The following is a 19,732-nucleotide window of genomic DNA, read 5'->3' as shown; positions in this document are numbered from 1 at the left end:
AACTGAAACACAGGACTGTCAAAGCGGTGTTCACTCCCTACCTCCTTCACTGCGTTTCCAGAGATTTGGACCAGAAAACAAAGACATGGCTCATGGGCCAAGAGCAAATTACTTAAATGAGATTTTTTTTTTTTATGTCATTTGGCCATAAGGGAAAAAATGAAATAAGTAAGATTTTATCAGCAAACCAAGAAGAGTATGCTAGGTATTTAAAACTAGTTCAAGACAGGAGCCCGGTAGTAGAGCAGTCAGAAGACAGAAGGAGCCAGCAGTAGCCCCTCCCCTATATTTGTAAACTCGCCACAGTTGCTACCCTGTATTGGCCAGCTATTTCTGCCTAACAAACCACCCAAGATTAAAAGCTCGAAGTAGTGCATGTATGTGATCCCACAGTTTCTGTGAATAAGGACTCCAGTCCTGGCTTAGCTGAATCCCCAATTTAGAATCTGCTATGAGAGACTTAAGTTAAGGCTTCAGCCAGGGTTGAACTCTCAGCACAAGGCCCAACTGGGAAAATACCCATTTTTCTAAGTTCATACGGGAGTTGACAGAATCAGATTTCTTTTTCTTTTTTTTCTTTTAACTTTTTTATTGAATCTTTGGGGATTTCACATCATTTACCTCAATTCTGTTCACCTCCTGCCCCCCCCCATATTCCCTCCTCATCTCTACTGCACCCCCATACAAAAGAAAACAAAACGAAGTAAGCAAGCAAACAAAAACAAGAACAGAAAACCCCCAGTAAACCAAAACAGAACAAAAAGCACATGAGGAACAGAAAAACCTCTGCTTTTCTTCTCCTGCCTCTCTGTCACCTCTTCACCTGTCCTGATGGCACTGGGGGAGTTGCTGTGTCATATAGTGTACCCCTTTGTCCTATTAGCTTGACCGGCAGATGTTCGCTGCAGTAAGTCACTGGTCTGGTTCAAGGCCCCTTGTTTTTGGAGCACCATCCTCCTTGGTTCCTCACCAGAGCTCCTCTGGTGAATCCTGTGGCCATCCCTAGTCTTGGTGATCTTGTGGGTATTGTTCCACAGGACCAGTCCCTTCATGAGCTCCAGCAGGTTCCAGGTAGGGTAGATGCTAGGGTGGGTCAACCCAAGGTCTAATTGCGGGTCTGGGTGTTAGCCAGGCAGGTCAGATTGAGCCACGGGGGGGCACCCACCTCGGGCGTGGGGTTGGAGTCAGCTCCCGTACATGTATGTCCTCAGGGTAGGTTCATCCTCGCTTGTAGTGAGGGGTGGGGATCCTCCCGAGTCCAGGGGCCAGCTCTTTTACTGTAGTGACCAGCAAGAGACAAGGGCAGCTTTCCTAGGGCAGTGAAGGGTGAGGCCAGCTCAGCATAGCCCTCTGATTTCATCTTGCATGGTTCCTAAGGCCTCCTGATGTGACACTGGCCACAGACATCAACATAGATTCCAGCTGCTGCTGGACCACAGACCCAGACATGGTCCATGGCAGCAGCCTGGGTCTGGACAACATCCTGGCTCTAGGGTCCCAGCCCACTCAGGTGGGAATGTTCTGGCAGTCACATGGCTGCCAGACACCACCAAGGCCTCAGGTTGCAGCCCCAACCCTGGGCCACTATGTGACTGCTAGAGTGTGCCCTTTAGTTATGAAAACACCAGAATTTTATCTGTGTGTGTGTGTACATATGACTGTGTAATTCACCACTGTTGAAGTAGTAGGCAGCTAGAATGTCCGTGTAGTAAACAGCCATTATGAAGAATGAATCAGACCGCAGCTGATGGCAGGAAAGGTCTGCCAGGTCTATTTTATGTGAGGGTAGCAAGGGCAGAACACTGTACGACTATAATCACACTTTGTTGAAAACTCAGTCTCAGGCAAAACCATCATGTACATATTCTGTTTATTTTCCGTGAAGACAGAAAAATATGAATGAACACATATGTATGTATGTATGAATATATACATCGTGATGCCTATGTGGCCGGAGAGCAAGGCGAAGTGCAGAGAGTCAGGGAGGGCAGTGCTTCTGTTTATAATGCAGAAAGGGCTTGGGCAGAAGGATGGGGCTGGAAGTGGTCCAACCTAGCCCTGTGCCTGTGGTTCTGTCTCCAGAGCCAAGCAACACATCCGTACTGAACATACACAGGCTTTTTTCCTCATGATTCTGCAGACAGTGCTGCACAATGATTACATGGTGTCTTAGTTCGGGTTTCTGTTGCTGTGAAGGGACACCATGACCACGGCAACTCTTATAAACGAAAACATTTAGTTGAGGTGACTCACAGTGTCAAGAGGTTCAGTCCGTCATCATCATGGCAGGACATGGGCGGCATGCAGACAGACTTGATGCTGGAGAAGTAGCTGAGGGTTCTACATCTTGTATGCAACAGGAAGTAAGTCTGTAACACTGGGGGGGGGGTATCTTGAGCATATATGAGATCTTAAAGCCCACCTCCACAGTGACACATTTCCTCCAACAAGGCCATATCTACCTCAGCAAAGCCACACCTCCTAATAGTGTCACCCCCTTTGAGGGCCATTTTTTTCAAACCACCACATATAGCATTTGTAGGGCATTAGGTATGTCAGTAATTTAGAGGTAAAGTCTGTGGGAAGAAGTGTGTATGCTACATACTAGTATTATTTCATTTAAGAGATCACTATCTACAGGATTTGGTATCTGGGAGTGGGTCCTGGGAAGCAGCTCTCCATGGATACTGACCATATATATTATAACTACATTTGCTTTTTTTTTTTTTTTTTTTGGATTTTTGAGACAGGGTTTCTCTGTGGCTTTGGAGCCTGTCCTGGAACTAGCTCTGTAGACCAGGCTGGTCTCGAACTCACAGAGATCCGCCTACCTCTGCCTCCCGAGTGCTGGGATTAAAGGCGTGCGCCACCAACGTCCTGCTCTACATTTGCTTTTTATGGAAGATCATGGACATGTTCAAAAGGAAACTTTATTTTCTGCAAAAGCCCCTGAGAGACAAGCTGAGAAATTGTAGACATTTAAATCTAAGTAAGAGAAGCACCTGTGTCATTGTGCACCTGAGCGGGGCGCAGCGAAGAAGGGACGGGATCTGCAACTGACCTCAGAAGAGGGAGGACACCTGGGGTGGTCTGCGTGTGGGACCTGAAGCACTAACATTCCCTCGGCCCCACACCTTTATATACACTCATCCTCTGCCATAAGAGTGTCCTGCAGATTCGTTCCCTATGTTGACGCTCAGACTCCACTTACTTCAGGAAGCCTTCTCCGTCTTTCAGAACGCAATCAAGCGCCTTCCCATTTGCCCCCAACAGTCGCTGTCCCTGTCCTGTCACCTCAGGCTATATTGTGGTTGCTTTTTTACTTGCTCTGCTCATCAGGTAATTGTCAAATTCAGGGTCTGGGTGTCTTTATTCATTGTCGAAAATAGCTTAGTGATTTGGCACAAAGTAATCACTTAGAAGATAGTTCTCAAGTTAGTGGATATGTGTATCTATGAATGAACAAATAAATGAGATGAGAATTTACAATCATTTATCCTAGGACATTTGCACAGTCCCCTGCAGGTCTCTATGCAGCGCAAGCACATTCATGTCAAGGGCCTAAAGATGGCAGAAGGAAGGCAGGGGAGGAAAGGATTGTGTTTGAGCTCCCTTTTTGTGTGGCTGCCATTTGACTCGATAGAAGGCAGTGACTGGAGAGATCTGGCCAGCCTTGGTCCATGAGGGCCCTTCTCCCTGGTGATTGAATAAAGGGCATAGGAAGTAGGCTAAGAGTCACAGCAGGCTTGCACAGTGGACGGTGGCCTTGCTTGCAACAAGGAGCTGGTAAATGATATCAGGGTAGAGGTTGTAGGTTGCTTTGGAGAGGAAAATTTCCCTCCCAGGTAGCCTCATCGAAGCTCTGTAGCTTGAGGACAGCCAGTGGAGGCATAGTACAGGGGCTGCAGCAGGGCTGGCTTAGGGCTTGGCCGCCCCCCATTCCTGCAGCTGTCAGACTTTCAGCTCGTGTGTACTTTAGGGAAGCTGCCTGTCTTCAGAACTGTGCCTGCCTTTCTTATGGCAGATGAGCCTGCTATGCCTACAAGGAAGCATCAGAGTGGCCTTCTGAGCTATCACAGGTCACTGGTTGACGCCTCTGTTCTGCTTGCTTTGGTGTTCCTAGCTATAAGTCATTCACGTTATGTCTCCGGTGATCTTTACGCTGGCCGAGGTTACCCATCGTCTGGTCTCCCTGTTTTACGGGCTAGGAAAGCAGACTGGAAACATTGGCTCCCTCTCCCAGGCTTCCCTGTTAGTAAACAGCTAAGGCAGGAGCACAGTTCTCAAGCTGACACTCTGAGCCCCTACCTTTCAGAAGGTAGCTCCGAGGTAGGGTGGTCCCCTGCAGTTAGTGTTCCAAGGAAGCTGGTTGGAGTTGAAGTATGCCAGAGATAGCCATGAGACTGTTGGACCCTCCCTGCCTGTAACTGCTGCAGATACTGGACTGTGCACAGGAGAGTCCCCAGGTCCCTGCTGTTGTAGTCTGTTTGCTCGTCATTGTATTACAGTGCTCAGTGTTTTGTGTTGAATGTTCTCATTGAGGCATACATACATATCTTCAAGGGGAGTTTCTAAAAGAGCATACTTTAAAAAATACCTGCATTCGAAACCCATGTGCACATACAGGCACATGCGTGCCCAGGCCAGAGGAGAGCTCGGATCCCTTGGATCTGGAGTTGCCCGTGCTTGTGGGATGTCTGTTATGTGATACTGTGATCTGAACTCCTGTCGCCGCCGTGACTGTACGTTAAGCACGCTGAGCCATTGAGCCGTCTCTCCATCTTCCAAACTGCTGAGTTTCAAATAATAAAATCCAGCTGTTTCCTCTGCAATTCTCTCCAGAGTAAAGTGTTTATAGTTCTTAAATTCAGACTTCATTCTGTTGGGAGAGCTGACACATCAGAGGAATCAAGCACCAGGTAGCATTTAGTGTGGAAGCAACTGTCTCTGAACTCTTGGGGATTTCTCGGAAGGCTCTTTCACAGTGACCACTTCTAACAAGCTGTCCACCCACCCTTGTGTGTTTCCAGATCACACACCCGGCTGGCTGCATGTCTCAGTTTATTAAGTTCTTTGGAGAACAGATCCTCATTCTTTGGAAGTTTGCCTTACTCCGAAAGCGCATTCTGATATTTTCTCCCCCACCCGTGGGCGTCGTGTGCTACAGAGGTAACGAGAAGCCCAAGTGAGGGGCTCTTCCTAAACACCCAGTACATACGCCCTAGTCCTTCAGTTACTGAGCAAGTTAGGAAGAGTTTGGGCCCAATCAGGGGGTCAAGGCTTCTGGTTAGATTTGTATTTTAGAATGTGGAGTCTAGAGGCAGTGAGGACAGATGAGGTTTCACCTTCATGTCTGGGGGAGAGATGAGGGTCTGGGCTGAAGCAGAGATGAGGTAAACTGGACAGGGTTGACTGAAGTATGCAGGGATGTAGTTGAGAAAGAGTCTAGGACCACAAAGATGATGGGGCCACCAAAATGGGGAACCGAGGCATGGGGGTGGGGAGTAAATTTGGGTGTGTACTTCTTGAGACATTTCCAGGGAGATATATACAAGCACTTGTGTGATTGGGTTGACCTGTGGGGAATAGTTGGCCTTGAGAAGAAGGTTTGAGAGGGACACAAAGCCTGTATCTTCGGGATGGACGGCATCACCTGGACGGAGTGTGAGAAAGGAAGGTGTCAGGTCTGAGAGGCTGGCGAGTAGTAGTGCAAGGACAGGTGAATGAAGGAGATGGAGAGAGGAGGACCAGAGGACGGAAGGTTCCAGAGGGTATTGAGGAGGGGGAAGGTCAGCAGAACCAAAGTCTTAAGTCAGGTCAGTGAGAGAAATTCAGAAAACACCTGTTTGACGATACACTGCTGATGAGGCCTTCAGGATATCCAGTTCTGCAGTGAGGCCCTCAAAGATTTTCCAAGGCCACCTGGTTATAGGATAGGTAGCACAAACCAGGCCCTCCCCAGCTCCGGAGACAACTTCCCATTGCCCTAGCAAAACCCAAGAGGCTGTGAATTCCTAAGAGGTTTGTTTGGGCTTTTAGTTCTGAAAGTCCAAGAGAGCGATGCTGGCATGTAGTCATCGTTTGAAGATCCCCTGGCGGAAGAGATGGTTCCGGAAAGAGTAGTGTGGGGGGAGGAGCAGAGTGACTCCGTAATATGCTCTAGAGATCACTGACTGTCGTCAGACGACACCAAAACTTGTATGAGCGTGGCTCCTCTTTGACGTAATTCCATCTTAAAGATCCCGCATCTCTCAGTAAGGGCCACGTTGAGGGCCAAGCCTCAGTGTGGGGTTTGACAAGAACAAACCACAGCATGTAGCAGTTCCCATGTAGATCAGCTGTTTGGAGGTACTGACCTGCACTCGGTCTTGAGTGGGGGAGATGGAGCAGAAGGGAAGATTCTTCACTTCTGCTGTCCCCACCCTTCCAGTGTACTGCTGCTGTTGTCTGGCCAATGTCTCACTGCCTGGCATTGGAGGCACCATCCCTGAGTCGAAGCCTTTCTTCTATGTGAATGTGGCTGACATTGAGAGCCTGGAAGTAGAGGTGTCCTATGTAGCCTGTGAGTATGGGGCCTGATGTGGGAGTGTCATATATCAATCTGTTGATTTCATTGGTTGAGTAATAAACAAACTGCTTGGGCTCATAGCTTAGAACATAGGTGGGTGGAGTAAACAGAGCAGAATGCTGGGAGGAAGAGGAAGTGAGGTAAGATGCCTCAGAGATGCCATGCTGCCCGCTCCCGGGCAGACACACGCCATGAAGCTCTGACCCAGGATGGACGTAGGCTAGAATCTTCCCGGTAAGACCGGTGCTCACAGATTATTAGAGATGGGTTGATCGGGATATCAGAATTAGCCAGTAAGGGCTAGAGCTAAAGGGCCAAGCAGTGTTTAAATGAATACAGTTTGTGTGTTGTTGTTTCAGGGCATAAGCTAGCCAAGCGGCTGGGGTGCTGGGGACGCAGCCCCTCCGCTCCTATTACAACAGGGGCCCTCTCCTCCCCTCCCTGTGTCCAAACCCTTTCTTGTCAGAAATAGGCTCTAGGACTCTTGGCTCTGTAGTCAGATTGGGGCGGCTTTCTCTGTGCCCCATGGGGCTACCTCATTAATCCTGGGCTCCACAGGCACCACAGAGAAGATATTTGAGGAAAAGAGGGAGCTGTACGACGTCTATGTGGATAACCAGAATGTAAAGACACACCACGACCACCTGCAGCCCCTGCTGAAGATCAACAGCGCTGACAGGGAGAAGTATCGTCGGCTCAATGAGCAGAGGTGAGACAGCTATCCACCACATCCATGTCGTGTGTGCTAGTCAGTGCAGCCCAGGCCAGCGCTGTGCTAAAAGGACCAGAGGTTTTCAGGGCAGTCAGGAGCACCATTCTGTTCTGGATGGCTCTGTGAATCTGCGCAAAGCCTACGCCGCCACCCCTTTCCTTTAGCATTCCTAAAAGCTGGGGATGGGGAGCAGGGGTAGAAATCAAGGGGTGCTTTAGGAAGCTGACATGCTACCCTCGCTGCAGGGTAGCAGACACTCATGTGTGGTTTCTGGTGGGCTTGAGACTCTGAGATCCCATGAAGGAGCAGTTACAACACCAGCTTTTAGAAACACCCCAGAAGACCTTGTTTAGATTTGCCCATGTATGTTTGGAATAGCCGTTCATCTGCATGGTATGGTTCCATTAGGAAACTTGTCTATGCACACCGTCCCACGTAACTCAATTCTGTTTATCCTAGGAGAGAAAGGGTTAGCATATATTATCCCCATCCAGTGGACAATCAGGCAAGACAGTCACCTGACTAAGGGGGTTCCAGTGGCAAAACGGGCCACAGATCCTGGCTTTGAGTCCAGGCTTAGCTCATTCTCTTCCTAGTCTCTGGCCTGGCGCTAACTCTGCCTGGTGCTGTTTCTTGGGAGACAGGGACATTGTTGATGTTGGATTGCTGCCAATCACGTAATTGGGTGCAGCAGCCACTAGAGCCTGATAGTGTTCTCCCCTTTACAGGCAGATGCTGCTGTACTCCCAGGAAGTTGAAGGAGACTACAACCCTTGTGAAGAAGACCTCTTTGTGCTGTGAGTTGGCCTGGGCAGGAGCTGTGGGTCTCTGGGACTCCTTTCAGTACTAACTTCTATGGACAGACAACGGTTTGAGCCCATGCAGCCCACTACAGTTTCGGATGTCCTTTATTCTCAGGCTCTCAGGGCTCGGTCCTTAGTGGTAGCCAGAGTCCTGTACACCTACCAGGGTGAACCCAGAGTTGCCGAAGAGATAGGGACAGGTCCTAGAGAACGGGGACCCTGAGCATGCATCTGATTGACATTGGCATCCAGGATGTCACCACATAGCTGTCATCTCTCCACCCTCTCATTTGTTGACCCTCAGGAAAGGCCAGTTCCTTGTACTGAGTGTTACAAGGTCAGCTGGAAATTCTACCCTTGAATCCTGGGTAACCTTTCCTCTCCAGATCTGGTAGACATGGGAAGGGCTGGCTTTCAAAGAGCCCCAGGAAGTCCTGTTTCAGAATCAGAGCAGAATGTGGTTGAAGTAGAAATAAATGCTCTGGAGGGTCCTTAGCTTTGATGAGGGCATCTCCACGGAGCTCTGTCTTGTTTCCGAGTCTACTTCCTAATGCACACACACTGTCTGGGCAGAGTGTCTTGTCAGGGTGTGACAAGCCATTTTCTTACGTCTGTGGAAAGCCCCTGACTCCAAAGCAGCATGGCTGAATGAACACCTTTCTAAACACGGCTCATTTACTCACCCAGCATGTGTACAGCTGTGACCCTGAAATCCTTTTCTTACTGTATAATGCTCCCGCAGACACCCTCCCAAAGAGGGCAAACACCAAAGAGGCGCTATGAGCCTTGCCATCCTCAGTGAGTGCAGCGTGCCTCCCCTTTCCACTGCTGGCTTCAAAACTGCCCTGTGCCTGCTCGAGCCCCTCTAAGCTCTCCCTGTCTGTGAGCAGCATCAGCGACCTCACAAGGCCAGCGCACAGCCCTGTGCTCTCTAGCGAGGCTTGTTGGCTACCAACTGCAGCGGTCCAGGCAGGGCTTTGAACAACGTGCATTTTCAGTCTCTCGCTTGAAGTCTTGGCCTCAGAACTGCATTCCCAGGCTCTGTGTTTTCACTCTTCCCTGAGGGTTACACACAGGGAGAGAAGTTGTTTATGGAGCCTCTCCGGAAGGCCATGCTTAAAACAGGAAAGTCGTAGTGAAGCCACCATCCCTACAGATTACTCTATCATATGGTGATTCTTGCCCTATGATTTCCTTGCTGACATCATTCACATTCTAATAACCATTTTACATTTACTTCCTCTAAAAATTGTTAGATTTAATTTGGAAGGTTTGCACAGTTCGGGCTCTGTATGTTTGGGTTATATGGTTGACCTTTTGCTGCGTCTTCTCTCCCTTTCCTGTCTTGGGAAATGCAGGTTTTTCCTAGAGCAAAACAACCGGATTTTTCAGACTCTGTTGGAGGTGTCCGCCAGTCAAGACAAAACTTTAACAGCAGAGCATGCCCGAGGCATGGGACTGGACCCCCAGGGAGACAGGAGCTTTCTGATGGACCTGCTGGAGGCCTATGGCATCGATGTCATGCTGGTCATTGATAACCCCTGTTGTCCATAGGAGGAGGACCAGGACTTGGTGGTGAGCCGCTCATGTGGGGTGACAGGAGCCTGGCGTGCACCCCAGGCCCTCGGCAGCTTCAGTTTAAGTTAACACAAAGGACTGTTTAGACTCTCCAATCCATGTAATGTGTGCCATTTCCTTTCTCCCTTCCGCCCTGGGGCTGAGGTGAGGCCATCGGGTTTTGTAACCTTTGGTTGGACATTGGAATCTACTGTCTTCTGCTGCTGCTGCTTTGGGTTTAGTCTTAGGGGTTCCGTCAGTCAGAGGGAGAATATGATACCCATGAGTCCTAGTGTGGCCTTAGATGTGCATCTGCCTAAAACCAGAAACTAATCAGATGACCTTTTAGGGTCACCAAGTTCTAGGGGTCAGGTCACAGGCCAAGTCTGCGTCTTCTGGGTTGATTGGAGTGGGGACCACAGAGAAGGAAAGCAGTGTTTCTGACAGAATGTCAGGGAAAGGTAGAAAACTAGGATGAATCTTTTTGAAACCCTTTCTAAAGTAAGGTCATGGTAGCTACACAGCATAACACACCCCTAGCCCCTCCTGCATCTGAATCCCTTCCGGATGGCTTGGTGAATTCTGAATTCTTGGCCCCGGAGCTTATATAAGCAAGTTCATTTGACATTTGAGTCTCTTTTGAGGGCTGACTATCTTCTTGGTGTAACAGGTTCAACAGGTAAGGGAAGACATCTCAAGGTTCTCTGAGAGCTCTCTGGAGGGATTGTTTGCTGTCCTAAAGCAGATATTTCTACTGAATTCAGAAATGTTGCCAGGGTCTGAGCTGGTTGACTCAGTTTGGGATGTGGTGGGAACAGATCTCTTAACTGGTTTAAAACTTCCACAGACTTATCTTTAGCAGAGAAAACATTCCTTAGCCTGAGCAGCTGGGTCCACAGATCCAACACATTTGACAGGGAAAATAAAAAGTGCCTCCCCTGCCAGAAGAATAGCTGGAAATCGCAGCTGAACAACCATGCCCGCTTTCTTTGGCCTGGGATAGAACTTGCAGTCAGCTTGTTCTTTGGGGCTGGGTCACTCGCGACTGCCAGGTTCCTAGATGAGACACACTAGATGAGAGGCAGGTGTTAACCATGCTCAGAAAGCCAGTTCCAATGCTAGTCTCCTTAAAGATTTTGACTGAGTTTGCATTTTCAGTAATGATTTCTCCTGTGCTCCTACTGCCTGCCTCTGTTACATGTGAACAGCTAGCTAGCCATCCAACATCCATGTCTGTAGCCAAAGAGCAGTCAGGCTGATGTCTGCAGCAGACAGAACTTCAGATCGCGGGGCTGGGCCTCTTATCTCAAGTCTAGGTTCTCGCTTAACTCAAGTATTTTCGCTGTAGTTCCCTGATTAAAAATCCAAGAAGGAAGAGATTTGGGTGTGTGGAGATGCAAATACACACTGATGAGTCAGGGTAACATCTTTTCTGTAAATATATTAGTAAGTTTAGGCATTGACATAAACTGTTCAGCTAATAGGTTTCTCTTTGCAATGTGGGTTTAGCCGTCATCCCAGTAACGTTTACAAAAAACAGCTGTGCTCAGTGGCTCAATTTTCACCCGTTCCTTCCTGTGGCTGACTTCTCCTCGTGCCCCAGGGCCGACTGAATAGGGACCATCAGATGCTGATGAAACAACACTTCCAGTAATCTCTGAGAGCCTCCAAGTTGGACGTAGATATCCAGCCAGAGATAGGAAGAGCCCTTTCTGAAAACCTCCCCAGAGCCTTCTGCTTGCCACCACTGTTCCTGTGCTGATGCAAGCTGATCTAAAGATAGCAAGGGTGAGAAAAGCTGTCCTTTGTGAAGTTGGGCCCCCTGGACCCTTTCTAACTAAGCCTCTGATTTCCTGATCTCTTTGTACCCCGCCCACCCTTGCAGAGGACAGTGTATAGGTGGCCCAGAGGGATACAACCCCCAGATGATGCTGTGTCTTAGGTCATAGGTTCTGGGCTCAGCTGACCCCAGAGCAGGACTTTTTGTTCAACATCTCTTTCAATCCTTTCCTACTCTGCCAGCTTCCTCCTGCAGCCAGAACCTGGCACAGACCTCTGTGTGGCCCAACAGATGTATGTTAGCACCTCTGCAGGCTTTGCCTCCATTATCAGCTTCAGAGTACGCCTTAGAAGTGAATTCCTGTCTGTGTCCCTGTGAGGTCTCACTTCATCAGACTGATCCCCCCAGTGGCGGTGAGCGATGCAGGCCTGCCTCATGTGCTTCAGGTTCCCCATACAGCGAAGACATTTGGATAGACGGATACAGGACCCCTCTACCATGATGGCACAGAACCTCGCAGCCACAGGATTTTTTTTTTGCCACTTTTGAAATGCTTTCTAAAAACCCATCTTGTTTTATTAGGAAGAAAGAAGTGAGTTCATACCCTTCACAACTTTCTAGGTCTGACAGTCAGCAGAGTCAGGCATTTTTTTTCTTTTAAATTACCACTGGCCTCTAGGGAACAGGGTTAAAAATTCAGGTGTGGATCCTGCCACTCTCCTGGTGGTCCACCCAGATCCCTGCCTAAGCTAACAGAGCCCTTCTGGGGAGCACTAAACCCCATCTGTACCATGCTATGAATCATGTGCCAACCCGAAACACTTCCTGACTTGAGTTGCTGGCTACTCAGTCATTCTTAAATTAGAAGAAATTCCAAGTGGCCACAATCCTCAGAGGGATTGGGGTTTTAGAGTTGTGGACATCCATATTAAGTATAACAAAGGCCTCTTAAAGTGGATGTTGTCAATTTCATTAGCAGATGGTAGGAAATAGTTGGCTAGCTGGTGCCTGGCTCAGGACTCTTTCTCCAAAAGGAGTAAAAACAGCAGAGCTTATCTCTCCAGAGTCTTCAGAGGAAGGCCAGGTCATTGCTTGGTATTAGCTTGGGCTTTATACATGGATCCAGGCCAGTGTTGGTGTCCTACCTGGGGTACAGTGTGACAGGAGGCGTTGGCCTCCCACACTCCCACCCTCCCTGGCTGTGGGAGAGAAGCTGTTTCCATGGCTGTGCCAGAATAGGATAGGAACTCGAGACTGTCGCTTACCTTGCTGAAAACCACAGGAAAGGTGAGAGCGACACTCAGGAGACAAAAGTGTTAAATGCTTCGTGGGAAGGCTCGCTTACATACTTCCCTGACGTTAGTTAGCTAGGAGATAAAAGTAAATTAAGTCATAGCTTGTGGCTGTCTTCCTTCTGGTGGTGGCAGGTGGTGAACCTGCTCTGTCTTGAGGCACTGAAAGCATATGGATGCAGTGAGAGAGGAAAATGGGACTTTCAGGGAGACTTGCACAGGGTGGCACCCAGTTAGCCTTCTGGTGGCAAACGCTAGCCTCTAGAGACACAGGCACTCAGGAACTGTCCTTTCCCTTAAACTCACAGCGGAGAGTGGATCGCGGTGCTCTCCCCAGGTTCCGTGCAGTGGTCCTTGTGTGGTAAAGAAGGGATACAGGGTGTGGATGAACAGAATTACAGGATAATGCCGAGTTTCACAGTGAACTTGCCTTACCATGAGAAGAGTTTGAAAACTGACGAGAAGCTCTCTGTAGGAAGACCCAACAGGCCCTCCAGGGCTGCCATCTCCCCACCAGACTTGCAGGCAGGTAGGCTATGAAGAGCTGTCAGCCATCTCACCCATGGCTGGCACAACCCCATGGTGAGGATCCTGGGGGCCTGTGGGCTTTACCTCAGCAGACCTAGTCTCATCCCTTCTCATCTCATGGAAATCCTTTTCTGATTCAGGTAGGGGGAGGGGAGAGGCTGAGGGCTCCTTTATACCCAGCGCATGGGTTTTGACTCTTCCACTTTATTGCTAGCATACCTCTGCTTCCAGAAGCGACTAGAGTACTGAGTGTGTTGTAGGAAAAAGACTGTGAATTAAGGTAATGTTTTCCCTATGAGAAACACAAGTTTATTTTTATATCAGTGTTACTGAGTACTAAAGTGTTGCAATGGAAAGGAATTGCAAAGTCATAATCTAAGAAGGAATAGGCAGCTTTGTAATTGGACAGCCGCCGAGGCCTTTAGTGTCATTGTCCATGATAGTGTACTGAAGCTGAGCACAGACTGTGAGAACTTCTTCAGTGGCACTAGTTGGCCTGGGACGGATGAGATGGCCACCACCTTTGGCCGAAGCTCCAGGACAGAAGGGATAAATGCAGTCCTTCGGTGACTGCCCCTCCTGGTCAAGGGAGACGGTGGGAATGGGGGTGGTTTCTAGCTGGCACTTTAATTCACTGAAGCGACTGCAAGTTGGGTGATGAGGCTGTAAATTTAGAAGAGGAATAGAAGTCTCAGTGCTATATAGAGAAATGAAGATGGGATAAAGAAAGCTCTGCTTTCATCTCTTTAGAACTTATTCTAGAACCATGTTGACTTTACAGCAGAGGATTTATTTACTTTTGCAGCAGGTTCTTGCTCAGTCTCATGGTGAGTTTATTTTGCTTCCCATGATACTGGGGCTTATGAGGGCAGAACAGGGTTTTATAAAATTTGTATAGACGGAACTTCAAAGTGAAATACCCAGCAAATATATTTAATTGAAATTGTATCTGGGTAAATTAAATAAAGATATATAAAAGTTAGGAAAACTAACATCAGCCATCAGCCATGGGGGAATCTGGCTGAGCTCCTGAACTGCCAGCATGGGTGGCTTCTAGGATTTGGGGTGTAGGTAAACAAAACAAGTTCTTTATTTGTCCAGAACTTGCTGGCTAAATTTTTATATAAGTCTGGAATATAATCCTTTCCTGAAGAAATAGTTGTCACCAAGGAAATCTGTTTTCCAATTTTTTTTCTTTTTAAAACATTAAGTGTCCCTGTTGCCTTAAATGTAAAAACCTACTTTGAGTAATAACCCCAGCCTAAGAGTTATAGCAATAAGAGAACCCAAATCTATTTTTGTTTCAAGTCTTTACCTCTATGACAAAGTCAGAAAGATAATTGGTAAGTATTGCTCTGGGTACTACTGCAGACCAATGTATCCTTTCTCTGTGTCTTCAATTGTGTGTTATTTACAGACCTGGAGAGAGCTGGACTTAACCCTGAGGCTAAGTGCAAATGTTTCTTGAATTGATTCTTTCTGTGGTACAAGTAACACCTGTGTATATCTGTATATATCTGAACCAAGTTATGTGCAGAGGTTGATAATAACTATATTTACAAAAACCCCCAAATTTTTACAATTAAAGTCCACATTTTAACATGAGCCTGTGTGCTGTGATCTCTAGCAAGGTATCTTGGTAGGAAGGAAAGATGATGGCCCCAGCTGTGTGAGCAGAGCCCAAAGGCTGATGCTGCTTTTACCTAGAGATGAGGACACACACTGGGGAGTGGCAGCCAGTCCTTTGAGAGACTGTGGTTGGATAAACATCTCCAGGTAATGGAAACTAAAGTCAGAGAACCAGGACTGTGTATCTTTAATCCCCACAGGAAACTTCTAGACTTTAGAGAAGCTATTTTGTGTCAGAAATATCTTCTCAAGAGTTTTATGTGGCATTATATAGATATATGTGCACATGCTTATCTGTACTCTAAAACTTTGATTTCAGCTTTGCATTTGGGGGAGTGATTTTAAACCAGCATAGAGTGAATGGCAACACTGACTGATGGCAAGGCTAGGTTTCTATTTTCTAAGTGGGATGGCATTATCTAAGAGTGTGCCTTATAAGAACTAACATTCTTACAGTTGTTTTTATAATAATGTTCTTATAATGCCAGTTGCTTGTATAAAGGCCAAAGGTGACCCCCATGATCCCCTTGGCAAAGCTGAGCATCTGTATACTTGTTAAATGTGGGTATTTTATGGATGTCCAAAGAACAAGTAGATAATGAAACCCAAAGTCCTTAAAGGAAACTAGGGAGTAGCCACCCCCCATCCCCCGCCAGACAGGGTTTCTCTGTGTAGTCCTGGCTGTCCTAGAACTCACTCTGTAGACCAGGCTGGCCTTGAACTCAAGAGATCTGCCTACCTCTGCCCTGAGTGCTGGGATTAAAGGTGTGTGCCACCACCGCCAGGCATGTGAGTAAAATTCTTAATGTGGGTCCAGTATCTTTTCCTAACCACGTGGCACTTACGGTTAGACTCTGCAGCTACACGGTGTTCTAAGAATGAACACTGGATTTCATACTAGTCCTTCAAGCTGTTACAGAAGCACAGATTCTTTTATCTCCTTACAACAGAGCAGCTCTTACCCTCCACAGCTGGCTCGGGTGAATGATGCATGCTCATCTTCAGACTCACCTGTTCATTGCTGATAAAGCAGAACATTTGCCTCCACCATAAACATACAGAAATAAACAGACAAACCTTATTTTTGTATTCTTCAATTGAGGGCTTTCTTGTAGGTGCTGTCTGTCTGATCCATTCATGCACTGATTTTACTGGAATGGGACATGTGGATGGGTATAACACTGTCTTTAAATTTTATCTTCCTCAAGTTCCTGTTGCTATGGCTGTCACTTTCCCTTTCAAGACAACAAGGGCTTAAGCCAACTTCAGACAGTGTAGGTCTTCTAAAGTTCAAGGTCTTCTGGGTATGAGCAAAGGAAATGCCCATGCTAGAATTAAAAGTAAATGGTACTGGGGCTGGAGAGATGGCTCAGCAATTAGGACCCAGGTTCAATTCCCAGCACCGACATGACAGCTAACAATTGTAACTTCAAGATCCGACACCCTTACACAGATATGCATGCTGTCAAAAGACCAATGCACATAAAAAATAAATAAATAAAAAATGTTTTTTAAAAAAGTTGATGGTACTAATGATCTAGCAGGAATCCATTATGGAAAGTCAAGTGCTTTTAGTTCTCAGCTTGCAACAGACTGGAGGAAGATCTAATCAGATTGTTAGTTAAAAGATCATTATTAATATTCATGCAGTAGTATGCTTTTTCCTACTAATTTCAAAGCAATTGAAAATGATGTTATAATTCTTAGATCTACTTTGTGGGCTCATGAATAATAAAAATAAAAAAGGAATATAACTGATACAGAATATCCTTGTCTCACCAGAAATAATATTTATGTATCGTATAAATGAACTAGTTTGGAACAACAACATTCTAATAATATAATTTTTAATTACCAAAAATTCATTACTGCTTTAAATAACTATTTCTAATAATATATAACAATAATTGTTAAAACAGTTGTTCTGTAATGAATTAGCACTTAAGCTATTTTTGCTGAGAAAAAGCAATTGATAGACAGTGGTATAGAGATGTACCCAAGGGAGAGAAAAAAATAACTTAAAAATTTCATATAAAAAGAGTTCACTAGTTTATTTATATAAATAAATGAGGGGTGCACTTAAATTACACTGGATATGTTTAAAAGAATGATGCAACACTTTATTTGTAAACAACGGTATTTACACAACACTAGAAAGTACACTGACAAGTCTTTAGCTTCCCATGAAAAATGATAGATGTCAACATGAATACGTGATTTTTTTTTAAAAAAAAATATATAATACATTTGGGAAAAGCAGGAGTTTTGAAGTAGTTTTAAAATACATTCTCCAGGTCTGGTTGATTCAGCTGTGAAGCAGCCGTTTAAAATGAAGATTCCTGCCAGATTGAGCTACACAGCTTGGGGGTGGGTCCCAGGTCGGTTAGTTTCAAAGTGCGCTTCTGTCATAAGCATGCAAACTAACAATGAAGAAGCGCAAATTTGTCTTTTAATAGCATTTTATAATATGTTAGCCAGGGCTGCAAAGGAAACAACCTCACGTCTGCTTTCCAGATTGAGACCAACCAATTGGAGCACGGAGGAACAGCACCCATGAGAGAGGCACCCAGAGAAGGCAGCTGCTTCCCTTGGATGCCCTAGGATGGTCAAAAAACTGGAACAGTAGCTTAGTCTCCATATTTCACTCTCCACTGTGGGGCAATCACAAAATTTCAACCCTTCCCAACTCACTGAGCACAAGAACTTCCTTGAACCGGCCTGAGCAAACCACTAAGGAGGAGGGATCAACTACCACAACACAGGAAAGCAGGACTTCAGGGATGCTGGTCACCAAGTGGGTGAGGGTGACAGGGTATGCTCACTAGGAAGCACTACAGGTCAGGAGAGGAGAGGTCAGGACTACTTGCCATGAAATTCCCTTGGGATCCTGTGACAACACTCTGGGGAAAGATGAAGCACACCCATTCCCTTGTGGTCCCACTGGTGGCGTGAAGGGCAGCCCGCCAGCGCCGTGCTGCAGCCGGATCACTGGGATGCGCTCTGCAGCATCTGCTCCCTCTTCCGTGGGTCACAGAAGAACTGCAGTTTCCTGGGCAGCAGCGTCACCTCCACAGGCATGGCTTCATACTCCTCGCTGTCGATGCTGAAGGAGCCCTCAGTTCCCTGCAGAGAGGAGGGGTTCTAAGTGCACCTCTGTGACCTTCATGATGAAGAAGCATCTGCTGAGGTCAGTCAAAACAAAATCTCCCAGTGCTCACTGGTCCTGGAAATACCTCAGTTCTCTCTCCATTCATGAAAAGGGATTTTTCTTTTTAAAACTTCTATCTCAAAAAATAATTTTGTAGCTTGAATAAGGTTAAAATTTTAAAATATTTACCAAAAGACAATAAATTATCAAAGAACTAACATGATACATAAGCAAGGATATCCATTAGGAGAAAAAAAATAATCATGTAACCGAGGGCCAGGGACTATAATTCTTCTAGGCTAAAAGAAAAAGTCAGGTAATTTTCATTTGAGGGACATTGTGTCTCCTGACTCATTTTCATTATTCCCCAGACTTGCTGGGCTCTGGACGTGGATGTGCCAACACTAGTACCATTAGAGACTCTTGGGGCCGGCTCAGCCATAACCCAGTTAATCTAGCATTTGCTCCATGAAGTTGCGGTGGCAGCACATGCGGACACCTCCCATTGGCCTAGAGTTCAATGCCGTGCAGCAGCACCACGGCCACAGCTCTTCAGAGACCTGGAGTAAAGCTGTGGGGCAGTAGCAACCACATCACCTTCAATTCCTGCATCTCCACGTTTTATTCCTACTTTAACAGGTTACTACTCTAAGCATAGCACACAACAGCATACTTTACAGGAAAAAGTAAAACCCACTGCTTACCAGCTAGAAAATTCCTAGACAATAATATGATTATAAATGTCTTTTGCATTATTGGCATGAAGAAGCAAAGGGCAGGGGACGTAAGAATCACTTTGAGAGAGGAGCCTGGCTTAGAGACTTCATTGAAGTCCTCAGAGGCCTGATCCACATCAGTAACTTAAAGCCATTCTCCTTTACCTCATAACTGATAATGAGTTTGCCAAACAGAAGGTGCCTAAATGGAGGTCAGGTAATACGGAAGAAGGAGGAAGAAATGGAGGGACAGACAGACCAACCCAAAAGAATGGTTGCCCCCCCCCCCCTTACCTCAGGAAGGAGGAGAGTGCAGTGGCTGGCCTGTAGACACTCAGTACCAGCTGCGCGCAGGTCGGGGTCTCTCATCTTCTTACTTCTGTTAGTGCAAGAAAAAGCGAGGTTAGAATCCTTGATGGCAATTGCATTAGGCTGCAGAAAGCCCAGTTCTCCCTTATGAGGGCAAGGAAACCACTGAAGACCAAGGCTCAGTGACTAATTCCCTAGGATTCTGGCCCAGTGTTGTCATAGGTTCCAGTAGACTGACTACTTGACGTTCTTGCTGCAGGAAGCGGCATAAAGCTGAGGCCAAGTTTCTCTCAAATGTTCTACATCTATCTAGTTCTTAAACTGTTAACCTCACATTTCAAAATTAGGATATAATTAAGTCCTCTGAGAAAAGCACCACACTTCTGTGACCTTTATTAAAGACAAAGTAGTCTTATTCTAGCTTGCGGTAGATACCTCTTTAATCTCGAAAGTCCCAGATAGTTTCTGATAAATCTCCATATGTAACAGCCTGCTTTGCACATTTACCTTTATTAACTGGCCTTGGAGTAAAGCAATCGGGCACAAATACACCTGACCTCAGTGCATATGTACTCCATTTCGCTAGTTATGACAAATACAAAAAGAGGGGAAAGGAAAGAGGCAGGAGTTTATGGCCAGCTTGAGCTACTCGGGGAGTTAAAGGCAAGCTTGGGTCTAAGAGACCCTGTC

General features: G+C 46.6%; 2 protein-coding genes across 2 annotated transcripts in view; one reads left to right on the top strand and one right to left on the bottom strand.

Moving 5' to 3' along the window:
* Positions 1–14,846, top strand: part of Kiaa1147 (KIAA1147 ortholog) — a 33,060-nt gene extending 18,214 nt beyond the window's left edge. Inside the window, exons 5-9 of the mRNA XM_005365866.2 lie at positions 5,031–5,169; positions 6,431–6,562; positions 7,127–7,277; positions 8,009–8,077; positions 9,442–14,846. Of these exons, the coding sequence (XP_005365923.1) occupies positions 5,031–5,169; positions 6,431–6,562; positions 7,127–7,277; positions 8,009–8,077; positions 9,442–9,637 (687 nt within the window). The 3' untranslated portion in view covers positions 9,638–14,846. The remainder of the gene's footprint in view (positions 1–5,030; positions 5,170–6,430; positions 6,563–7,126; positions 7,278–8,008; positions 8,078–9,441) is intronic.
* Positions 14,847–16,852: 2,006 nt separating this feature from the next.
* Agk (acylglycerol kinase) overlaps positions 16,853–19,732 on the bottom strand; it is a 93,675-nt gene continuing 90,795 nt past the window's right edge. Inside the window, exons 15-16 of the mRNA XM_013353233.2 lie at positions 19,028–19,112; positions 16,853–17,992 (exon numbers count right to left, since the gene is read on the bottom strand). Coding sequence (XP_013208687.1) covers positions 17,855–17,992; positions 19,028–19,112 — 223 coding nt within the window. The 3' untranslated portion in view covers positions 16,853–17,854. The remainder of the gene's footprint in view (positions 17,993–19,027; positions 19,113–19,732) is intronic.

This window comes from Microtus ochrogaster, unplaced genomic scaffold (assembly GCF_000317375.1).
Source record: "Microtus ochrogaster isolate Prairie Vole_2 unplaced genomic scaffold, MicOch1.0 UNK4, whole genome shotgun sequence".
Lineage (NCBI taxonomy): Eukaryota > Metazoa > Chordata > Mammalia > Rodentia > Cricetidae > Microtus > Microtus ochrogaster.
This window is presented reverse-complemented; position numbering and strand designations above follow the sequence as displayed.